Here is a 12193-nt window from a genome sequence, read left to right as displayed (position 1 = left end):
CCCCAGCATCCACTTCTCCTTTCTTTTAGGTCTAAAAAGAGCTTGCCTGTATGGCTACAGGTGAAGTAACCCTTGGCCTATCTTGGCCTATCTTTTTAGTAGTGAAGGACTAGAAAGTACTGCGGGTCTGCTTTCGAAGGTGTCAAAGTGAGGCCTGGTTGGTGGGGCACCTCTGAAACTGATGGCAAACTCTGTACTTGTTTCTATTTAGTTGTAATTTCTCAAAAGTTGTCAGCGGGAAGGTGTGGATGAGATAGCCAGTGGGAGGAAATGATAGAAGGAGGTAATGCTATGGGTAGTTAATTCTTGATGTGATTTGTTAATCCTGTTGGTTGGAGTTCATTAGATCTGGCTTTTGTGTTAGGTACTGGGGAGGGCAAGTTACTTTGAGCAGCACACAGGCTTTTCTTTTGTCTGGTGGTAGTTCACAAGAGGATCAAGTGAGAAAATGTGTATGGGTTAGCCCAGATCCATCACCATTATTAGAAAGCTAACTCAAGAACCACACCTTACTGATGTTGGGACTTCTATGTCATGTTTGCATTTTGAGACTAGCATTTAATATCCAGAGTCTAGTTATAAAGCTCAAGTATTGTATGCCATTTATTAATATCAAATGATTTAATAGAAAACATTTCTCTCTTTTTAGATGGAAACCCAATCTTGAGTTAGGTTCAGAGACTTTTCATGTTATTTAAATATCTTTGTGGTTCTTTTTTTAAAGCTTCCACTTGAAGACTTCAGCAGTTTAACGTCCCAATCACTGCCCATTTCGCTGACTTCCATAGTGCCAGAATCTACAGAAGACATTCTCATGAAGGGCTTCACTTCCTTAGAGATGGGAGAAGAAAGAATTGAAACTGCCCAGCAGGTGAATGGCAGTGTCTTTTCTAAGAGTATTTGATATATTTGAGGTGTCTAATAAAAACAGGGCTAATAAAAAAGGTCCTAGTTAAAAGCTCTGAACATTTGAAATTATAGTTAACATCAAGTTTTTCTAGAACATTCTTGATTTTGTGTTAGTGTGATTCTCAAGCATTTTAAATCTACCTTTTATCTAGTTATATTTACAATACAGATAAAAATATGATATTCCAACTTTGGATGCAGATTATGTTTATTGAAGTTTGAATATTTTATGGACTGTTGACTACCCCCAGTGGTTTTCTTTATTAACCTGTCCCTTCAACACTTATACACACACACACACCTCTCTGCTTGTTGCTAGGCAATCCCTTTTTTGAGATGAACACTTACAGTTATTTTTTTCAGTAATTCAGCTTCTCTTGGTTTATTCCTAATTATAATCCTAAATGTGTAATAGTTTCTTCTGGTGCCTTTTTTGTCTCCTCTTTTTGTCCTGTTAAGAATCAAAGCTGAGGCATTTACCAAGTAAAACAGAAAGCAAACTTCATGAATTGTACAGACAGTAAGTTGAGAGAGGCAGTGTCGCAGAATGGTTAAGGGCACCAACTCTTGAGTTAGGCAGCCCTGGATCTGAAAGTCAGCTCCATCACATACCGTCGTTGTCAGTTTAGGCAAATTACGTACCCTCTCAGGCATTAGGTTTCCTAATCTATAAAACAGGGATAATTATAATACCTATCTCATAGGATTTTTGTGTCAATTAAATCAGATAATGCATGTAAATGCAGTGTGTAGCAGGCACACAATAAATGTTTAGTAAGTGATAGCCAAGGTACTTGGCGAGCCTTGTATCTTGAGAGAATAAAGCATACCTTGATGTAGAATCCTGCTTGAGAATCGTAGAAGGTAATCTTGTACCATGTCTTTGAACTTATTTGGACTTTTGAAAAAAAAAATCTTCTGGATTGAATTTGTATATGTATATCTAAAATTTTTTTTTAATTGAATCTATTGAGTTATAATTTACATACAGTAAAATTATTCATTTTAAGTGTACAGTTTAATAAGTTTTGACAAATGTATATACCTGTGTAATCACTACTACAATCAAGGTATAAAACATTTCCATCACCCTAGGAAGTTCCCTCATGCCATTTAAGATCAACCCCCAGATACTTTCCATGACATTGGTGGTAGTAGGGCCAGAATTGAAACCCAGGTTTAGCTGATGCCAAAGTTCATGTTCTTAAACCATTATTTATATTATTTCATAGTTTATCTTCTCACAGTTCTCATTAGATAACATTAATATTGTTATTACCCAAAGCACTATGATAAATATTCAAGTTTGGCAAGTGAACACATAGGTATTAGCCTCTTCGGAAGAAATATTTATTTCTTACATATTGTTTCCCTAATGCACTTCCTTATTTGACCCTGAATATGGTCAGTGTTTTTAATATCCTCTGCTTTTTCTAGTATGTGGATATTGAGTGCATAATTAAATTACCTCCTCCTGGCTTATAACTAATTAATGTCTGAGCTCTGAACAGTAAAACTGAAGTAGTATTTACCCTTTTGACTTGCTGTTTAGTATGTAGCCATGTTTCATGCTGCCTGTTTTGGTTCTGTTGTCAATTAATACTCCTATTTTCCCAGTTTTTCTCATGGTTTGCAAAACTCCAAACTCAGATGGATCAGGATGAAGGAACTAAATATAGGTATGTGGCTCTTGCATTTGTGGAATATTCTGATTTTTAGATCATAGACAGCAGAAACATAATCTGTGTCTTTAAACAAAATTAAGATACAAAGAAAATGCCAACAGCAAGATTTTCTTTATGAATGGCGAAGGAGCGGTTTTGGGTCATTACAACTGGTATTGGAAGTTGTGCAATTACAAAACAAGAGTGTTAGATCCTACTTAATACATTAGGAAAGACAGACATTGGTTTGTATAACTTGAGCAAGAATTGGGTTTAAGTGGCAATTTTATTGGAATGTTAAAAGGTGTTTGGTGCCTTTCTTTAGAAGGGGTGATCCTAGAGACTTTAGAGATGGCTTTCTTTTTATGAGGGCCACTGAGATAGGTTGTACCTATGTCCTGTTTGTGTGTGTTGATAGCATGCGAAACATTATGGGATGCAGTTTCTAGTTGATTTGGGGAATGTGGGTTGAAGATTTGCATTGAGTTATTTATTGAGTGACTATTATTACTAGTGGCGTAGTGGTTAAGAGCTATGGGTGCTAACTGAAAGTTTGACAGTTCGAATCCACCAGGCGCTCCTTGGAAACATCATGGGACAGTTCTACTCTGTCCTATAGGGTCACTATAAGTTGGAACAGACTCCACGGCAGCGAGTTTTATTATTACTAGGCATTGTGTTAGGCGTTTTGATGTATGATCCCATTTAATCCTCATAGTTGCTCTGTGAGGAGAGGTATTATTATTTCTGTTCTACCAGTGAGCTCACAGTCCCAGTGTCACAGAGACTTGGGCAGAGCTGGGACTTGGACCTGGGTCTTCTGAGTCCGATATTCTATCCCATCACACCATTCCTCAAAGGTAGAAGTGATCTGAAAAATTTACCTTAACTGATGCCTCAGGATGGTTTTGGTGTCCCAGTCTTTGAAAGTTGAGCCATGATTTATTGTCTTACATGTGAACAACCAGTTTATAGCCTCATGACTGATGGCTTTTGTTACTTGTAGTATCAGTGATTTGCCATCTTAAATACTGACAGTTGATGAGATAACTTTTGGTACATATCTGAATATAATCAACTTTGAGTAGGTTAGACTTTACTCCTGAAATTCAAACGTTTTGGGAAAAACAAGACTTTGTTGTTTATTGACTGTTTATTGGGGGAAAATATTATTGTCAATCCCCTTTTGGTTCTGTTTTCTAGACAGATGAGGGATTACTTGTCTGGGTTTCAGGAGCAGTGTGACGCCATACTGAATGATGTAAACAGTGCTCTTCAGCACCTGGAGTCATTGCAGAAACAGTACCTTTTTGTGTCCAATAAGACTGGAACCCTACACGAAGCCTGTGAACAGCTCCTCAAAGAACAGGTAATTAATCTGGAGCTGGAGAGAGAGGGTCAGTGATTATATCTAATGTTGTATTTTGAAATAGACGAGTACAGTTTAATTTTAATGTTATGGATTTCTCCAAGTATGTATTGAACACTGCTGTGTATGAGGCCCTTTGCTAAGCATGCAGGTTATCACATTGACAGCCCACTTTTACTCTGAATAAACTTACGGTAACAGGGCAAAGGTCAGCTTTTCTGTGTTCTGAGCTGTTAGGTCTCAGCACAGCTTCGCAGTGCAGAGGGTTTACCGTGTCATTTGCTCTGTCTACTCTTTATTATTGATACTTTTCAGAAAAGGTTGGTGATTGCAGTAATGGTAAAGATCAGCTGATCTAGGCTGCATTTAAACGTGTGATTTAGAATATTTAACTTCCTATGTTTATCTCAGCGTTTTCTCTGTGTATTTTTGTGTTTTTTAAAAGGTGATTATTTTATAAAAAGATTAGATGAAATTTACTGGAATGAACATTGTACAGTAAATTAATATTTAGTTCATGATTACAGAAATATTTCAGCCTTTGCCTGAAATTTTGTGTCTGATGTAAACCTACATGTGTGAGATAGTGTCATTTTTGATGCAGCAGTGTTGGTGATTCTCATATTCTTATAATAATTATCTTTCTCTTTAAAAAATTCAGTCGGAACTTGTTGATCTGGCTGAAAATATTCAACAAAAGCTTTCCTATTTTAATGAATTGGAAACTATTAACACAGTAAGTATTGTTTTTTACTTTTTGTAATTTTGGTAGTATTTATTTTGTATTTCTCTGAGTATAATCGTTAAACTTGTAATTGACTAGAGTGATATTCCAATTTAATGGTTTGCTTGCTTAAAGATAATTCCTGTTTGTAGCCAATTTAGTGCCAGCTCAGATGTTTCCAGATAGGATTTAGCTGGTATTCTAAAATTGCGTTATTGTTATTAAAAGCTCTTGTTGGTTATTTCTTATAGAAACTTATTCTTAAGATTATAAGAAGAAATATTCAATTTTAAATCATGCCGTGGCTGTGTTGTTACTATAATAATAATCAAAACATTTTTAAAAAGAACTGATCTCCTGTTTAGTTACAAGAAAAGTATAGTCCTCGTAAGGCATACTTGTATCCCAAAGTAGTGGTCCCAATAAAGATTGCTGTGTAAATTATATTTCTGGCTCATAAAGTAATCATACTTATGACTTAACCACTACGCCACCAGGGTTTCCAATAATAATAAAGCTTATTAAATTTAATAATTATTAAAATTTAATAATTATCAATCTAATAATAAATTATTAAATTTATTGCAATTATTATACTTTACTACAGAGATACAGGTAAAACTAGGAACTAATTAAGAAAGGCATGCAATGGGAAATAGTTCATTGCTTTGTCACCAAGCTATTTTTGTATTAAGATAAAAGCTAATTGGCTGGTAATATTTTACTTTAATAGTGTGACTGCCAAACATTTGTTAATTCTTTAATCTTGAAAAAAATTGCTGATGTTTGAAAGTGGAAAAATCATTTTTATTGTAAAATATTAGAAAATGGGATATCTGGGTATTTGGTGTATTATTTTAATAACATAACATGGTACAACGAACTACTATAAAATCTCTGCTAATCCACCAAGAGCCCCGTTAAGGCTCATTAGGAATAAACTAATGAATCAGTATTTTTTTCTGTTTGTCCTTTATTTATTGTTGTACATGGATTGCATTTGAGCATATTTTGGTGACTCTTAAAATGTAAAGATGTAGCTGTGTTATATCTTAAAGGGAAATAGACTAATTCTAATATATAATTTTAAACGTCTGCCTATGTCTTCTTTTGTAAATTAAGATTGTTTTCAATTTGTTTCCCTTAAAGAAATTGAACTCCCCTACATTGTCTGTGAATAGTGAAGGATTTATACCTATGCTGGCCAAATTAGATGATTGTATAACGTATATCTCATCTCATGTAAGTCTTATTATTTCTGCATATTTTAAAGAAAGCTTAACTTTCCTGGGTATCGCTTCCCCTGCTATAAAGTAATTATTTCTTCTAAGTGGAAAAACTGTAGTAAATTCTTAGTGGATATCAGTACTTTCGGCTCCTTATGCAGCTGTTGGAGTAAGAGGTCCTGGCTACCTCAACTTCATCCCACCTAAAAGTCTGAACCATTTTTAGATTGTTGTTCCCTTGACATGATAGATATCTTTTTGGAAACAAAGTGTTATGTGGGAGGAGTGGGGAGTGGGGGAGGGTGGTGGGAATACAGGAACGAGCCCCTTCATTTAATTAACCAAGGATTTACAGTGGTATTTACTTCACCTACTCATATTCTTTTCCTAGTTGGGCCTTATGTATTAGCCCTGAAATCCTTAGGGTATTAAATATATATAGGTGTTTACTAATAACTGCAAATATTTATTGAACCCCTGTTATGTGCCCCTCAACGAGATGGACTGACACGGTGGCTTCAACAATGGGATATCAAGCATAACAACGATCATGAGGGTGGTGCAGGACCGGGCAGCATTTCATTCTGTTGTACATAGGGTCACAATGAGTTGGAACCGACTCAGCGGCACCTAACAACAACATTATGTGCCAGGCACGGGGCATTTGGCTTTGAGCAAGGAATTCACAGTATTTGTCTTTGTAGATCTTATGATCTGTATAAGACTTTCTTAGGTGTAGGAAACCATATACAAAAAAACCCGAAAAAGAAACCAAACCCGTTGCTGTTGACTCGATTCTCACTCATAGCGACCTTGTAGGACAGAGTAGAACTGCCACATAGGGTTTCCAAGGAGTGGCTGGTGGATTTGCACTGCTGACCTTTTGTTGACCAGTGCAGCTATTAACCACTATACCACCAGGGCTCCATATATTAAAAAAATAACTTTACACAAAGGGTATCTTGGTTTTCATTGAAAGTTTGTTTTGCCAGTGTTTGTTTCCTCTATGTAAATCATTCTCTCTCCTTTTCAGCCTAATTTTAAAGATTATCCTGCATATTTACTGAAGTTTAAGCAGTGTCTTTCTAAAGCTTTGCACCTCATGAAGTCATACATTGTGAACATACTACAGAACCTCACAAATCAGTTATTAAAAAGGGTGAGTTGACTGGTTTCAGTCACAGGCTTTTAAAAAAATTTTTTTGATTCATTTACCTTCCATAATTTTAGTCTGAGATTAGTACTTTCATAACTTTAAAAAATTTTACCTTTTGCCAAATAAAAATACATATTATACTTTTATTTGTAATAGGGAAAAGTAGCCACATGTCCATTACAGTCTTATTTTCAAAGAATATTAAAAAATGTCAAGTATCCAGTACTGTATAATAGTAAAATAAGATACAGTCTATTTGTAACTTAAAACAATTACTTTCCTGTCTTTTTCTTGAAATTACTGGGAGGAAATAAACCAAAATTATAAAAGTGGTTCTGTCTGAGTGATGGGATTATGTATGATGAATAATTAAAATTTTCTTCTTGACATTTTTGTGTATTTTTTCATAATTTTCTACATTAACAAATTAAATGTATTTTTCTATAGCGCCTATTCAGTGGCTGGCAGTGAACTAGGAACTGTACAGTAGCAAAAAGGAGCTAGCAACGTCCTTGCCTTTGTAGAGCTTACATTGAGAAGAAATAACCACTAGAGGAAAAGCCCAATCAATTATTTACAGGTTATAGTAGATGCTAGGTAGGAAATCAACAGGGTATTAGGTTAGAAGACAAGAAGGGCTAACTAGGGTAGTCTTGGAGCACATTTTTCCCCTAAGAAAATAAAACCAAAAAGATTATTTTTTTGATTTTACTTCCTAAAGACTATGGGGCGGCATCTTTTAAACAAACATTTTTTTTTTATTGTGTAAAGTATATACAACATAAAATTTGTCATTTTAAGTGTACGATTCAGTGGCATTAGTTATATTCACGGTATTGGCAATCATTACCACCATCTATTTCCAGAATTTTTTCATCACTGAAATGGGTAGCATCTTGAGATGTTTCAGTTGAAAGCCTCTGATTTTTGGTTTGGTTTTGCAAACTAAAAACATTTTACTCTTTATATTGCTCTTTGTTAATGTAACAGCCAGACTGTGTGGTTTTTCTGTTTCGCAAAATTTTCAGTAAGTTTAGGAAACTAGTATCTAGTGCTTACTGTTTGCTAGGTGGTTTGCTCTCGACCTGCACAAAGCCTCTCTGAGGCACGTGTTACCATCGTTTAAGGAATGCGCTGAATCCCAGCAAAGTTAAATGATTTGGCCAACATCACAAACTTCGTAGGTGACAAAGTATGAATCTGAATTTAGGTCTATTTATCTACAAAATTCATGTTACATAAGGTAAAATTGAACCCTATAAAGAAGAGAGATGACAGTTCTATATAATTAAATTATTTCTTTAAAGCAGTAGTAATATTTAATCTCTTTTTGACATTTTTCTCTTAAGCTTTTAGTTGGTATATAGACCAACTGGTAGCCTTACAAAATGGTAGTATCATATTTTCTAAATAATTATTTGATTGCTAACTATCTTCACCTTTTTCTACCCTTTCTTTAGGATCCTTCATCTGTACCTAATGCAGACAATGCTTTCACGCTATTTTATGTGAAGTTTCGCGCCGCTGCCCCCAAAGTCAGAGTAAGTCTGTTGATATAAGCAGGGTGTTGCTATGAAATTTACTTAGCCAGCTTTCTGAAGTTCTGTTGAATGTCATGCCCTGTGCTAATCCAGGGACATGAACATGAATAGAAAGCAGTCAGTGTCCTTCCACTTTACAGCAGCGTATCTTAGAGGCATGGGCAGCGTGCTTTAAGACCGCAGAGCAGGGAACATCTAGCTTCCACAGATGCTCAGGGAGGATTTCGAGATGAAGGTGATAAATGTGAGTTTAAAAAGAGTTCACTAGGTAGACTTGAAGGGAGTGATAAGGGTACTTCATACAGAGAGAACAGCGTGTGAAAGAGGGGTGTAGAGACATTAAAAGGTCTGCCTTTTGGGAGAACTTATATGTCGTTTGTTATAACTGGAACACAGTACGTTAGCGGGGTGTGATGGGAAGGAAGACAGGAAAGATGCAAAGACCATCTTACAGGGGTTGTTACAGATCACACTAACTCTGGAAAAATGGCTAACCAGTGAAATTTGAAACAGGAGAGTGATATAGCCAGATTTGCCATTTCAGAAGATAAGTTACAGTGTAAAGACTGCATTATGGTGAAGAGAAATTTGAGATAGGGAGACCTCTTTAACAAAGAGGATTTTGCATTGATCTAAGTGAGAAATAGGGAATGAATTAAGGCGCTGGTGGTATAGCCCGTGAGGCTGGGAGCATGTGCCTTATTTCTACACCACAGTGTCTGGTACATAGAGGAATGCAAAAAGCATTTGTCTTGATTAAATGATTGGAAATAGGGGCACGACTGATGTATTTCCAAGATACGGTTGACTGGAGCTGGTATGTGTCTTTTTTTCCTACGCATAGTGAAGTTACTAAGAAGAATTGTCTACTTTTGCTGACTTTGACCTCACTTCCTTCTTTGTTTCCTTCTTGAGAGTCAGTTGTAATGAGTTGTATTTTTGTTTTTTGTGTTTGAAATGGAGGAAATTTGGTCTTGTTTATAGCAGGTAGAGGAAAAAAGTGGATAATTGGTGGTGTGATACACACATTGTGTCTGGTTGATTGCTTGTACTTATTAGCCACATAACCACTGATTAAAAAATGATGAGAAAAGAAATGGTATAGTTAACAGGGCTCAGTGTGGTGGGTGAATACTAAATGAGTATATAATTATCAGTGGCTTTCCTATATACCATGGAAACCCTGGTGGCATAGTGGTTAAGTGCTACAGCTGTTAACCAAGAAGTTGGCAGTTTGAATCCGCCAGGCGCTCCTTGGAAACTCTACAGGGCAGTTCTACTCTGTCCTATAGGGTCGCTATGAGTTGGAATCGACTCGACGGCAGTGGGTTTGGTTTTTGGTTTTCCTATATACCATTAGTCATTAATTAGTATATGTGATGGGTTCCCATTTGTATCAGTAAAGAAAGCAAAAATACTTAAGTACAAATAACCTTAACGGAAATAGATGGATGAAGAAAATGTCAAAACTAATCAGAAAGTTATAAAAAGATTGAATAATGGTAAGCCTGTCTGTTTCTGGTTGGAAAGATTAAACATTTTAAAAATATCAGTTCCTCCCATTGGAATTTATTGGTGACAGTGTAATCCTAGCAAAAATTCCAGTGAGATCTCTTTTGGATGATCCTAAATAATCCTAAAATTCATCTGATAGAGTAAATAGGCAAAGACTAAATAAGAAAACCTTGAAAAATACAGTGATACTGATCAAAGAATTCACTGACAGATTATTGGAGCAGAAAATTCTAGAACTTAGTATATAAGGAAATATCCCAAATCAAAGAGAAAGGGCTGGAGTTTTCTACATATTTATTGTATGGGGAAGATTTGCTAAGTAGTTGAAAGAAAGTTAAACGCTTTACTTCATAACATTACCAAAATATATTTTAAGTCATCTAAAGAGTTAAATGCAAAATGCAAAAATGATAAAGCAGACCGTTAAAAATTAGAAGAAACTATTGAAAAAAATTAGAGAAAAAAATTTAAGGATATAAAAATGAAATTTTCTGAATTTTAAACAGCCAAAGATAGAAACTATACAGGATATTTACAAGTCAAAAGGTTAATAGTTTTGATATATTGAGTGCTTTACAAATCAGTAAGAAAGATGATTACTTAATACAAAAAGGACCAGATTACTCAGAGAAAATGCACACAGTTAATAAATATGAAAGCATGTTGAAAATATATACTACTTATGGTTAGGTGTCAGAAATTGGCAAATGGAATATAATAGTGCTTTTGAGGATTTGGTAAGACAGGCAACACTGCTGATTGGGGTGTAAATTGATTCTTTTCAGAAAAACATTTTAGGAGAATGGATCAAAAGCCCCTCTCACATTCCCAGTCTCTGTCTCTCTGTGTGTGTGCGTGTATGTGTATATATATATATATATGTATATATATATATATGTATGTATCTTTAGACCCAGTGTGTAGGGGATCCCCAAGACCACCCCCAGGTTTGATGAATTGCTAGGATGACTTATAAGAAGACTTGGCATATAGTAACACTCATGGTGCTGATTTATTACAGCGAAGGAGACAAAGCAGAGTCAGCAAGAGGGAAAGAGCACGTAGGACAATGTCTGGAGGAAACCAGGCACAAGGTTCCAAAGTTTTCTCCCAGTGTGGTCACACAGGACACACTTAATTCCTTTAGCAATGAATTGTGGCACCATATGTGAAATGTTGTCTGCCAGGGAAGCTTATTAGACACTCAGTGCCCAGGGTTTTCATTAATTACCAAGGCTCCATGTGCCTTGCACCTGCCGAAACTCCAGACTTCAGGCAGAAAGCAAGTGGTCAGCATAAACCATATTGTTTGCATAGACATTTTAGGCACAGTGAGCCATTCTTACCAGCAAATGGTGGGGACCCTTCTGAAATCCAAGTTCCCAGGTGCCAGCCTGGTAAGCAAGCCTTTCAAAGGATAACAGTTTCAGGTTTCCTGTCATAACTCTTTTTTTGCACACCCAGGAGTTCAGTGTAATGTCACCTGTCTTAGCTATCTTGTAGTATTGTAACAGAAAGTACTACAAGCGAGTGGCTTTAAAAAACAGGAATTTACTGTCTTATAGTTTTGGAGGCTACGACACCAAATTTTCTGTGGGCTCTAGAGGAAGATCCTTGTCTCTTTCTGCTTCTGTAGCCCCAGGAGTTTCTTGACATTCCTTGGCTGCTTGTACACATACATGGTGTTTGTCTTCGCCACCCTGTGTGTCTGTGTCTGTTTTGTTCTATATTTTATAAGACACCACTCAGAAGGGATTAGGTTTTGGACTTAGCCTACTCTGGTGTGACCTCATTAATATGGTAAATAAAAATCCTATTTCCAAACAGGATCATATTTACAGGTTATGGGCATTAGGACTTGAACATAACTTTTGGGGGGACATGATTCAATCTGTAACAACACCTATTAATAAGAAATTATCTCAGATAATTATCTGAGATAGCAGCAAATACGGTTTGAGTGCTTTCTAGGTGCCAGGCACTGTGCTTCACACATTACATACATGATATCGTTGAATCTTTACAGTGGTTCAGGGAGGATTTTATTATACCAGTTTTACATTGCAGGAAGTGAAATCTCAGAGAAGTA

The 12193-nt window shown here is 35.9% G+C and overlaps 1 protein-coding gene across 3 annotated transcripts in view; it reads left to right on the top strand.

Moving 5' to 3' along the window:
* Positions 1-12193, top strand: part of COG3 (component of oligomeric golgi complex 3) — an 88792-nt gene that overhangs the window by 15033 nt on the left and 61566 nt on the right. For all 3 annotated transcript variants that reach the window (XM_049852965.1, XM_049852963.1, XM_049852964.1), the window contains exons 2-8: positions 725-871; positions 2527-2588; positions 3777-3942; positions 4604-4678; positions 5816-5908; positions 6926-7051; positions 8509-8589. In XM_049852965.1, the coding sequence (XP_049708922.1) occupies positions 725-871; positions 2527-2588; positions 3777-3942; positions 4604-4678; positions 5816-5908; positions 6926-7051; positions 8509-8589 (750 nt within the window). The remainder of the gene's footprint in view (positions 1-724; positions 872-2526; positions 2589-3776; positions 3943-4603; positions 4679-5815; positions 5909-6925; positions 7052-8508; positions 8590-12193) is intronic.

Source organism: Elephas maximus, chromosome 14 (genome assembly GCF_024166365.1).
Source record: "Elephas maximus indicus isolate mEleMax1 chromosome 14, mEleMax1 primary haplotype, whole genome shotgun sequence".
Lineage (NCBI taxonomy): Eukaryota > Metazoa > Chordata > Mammalia > Proboscidea > Elephantidae > Elephas > Elephas maximus.
Note: the sequence above shows the minus strand (reverse complement) of the source record. Positions and strands in the feature narration are given on the sequence as shown.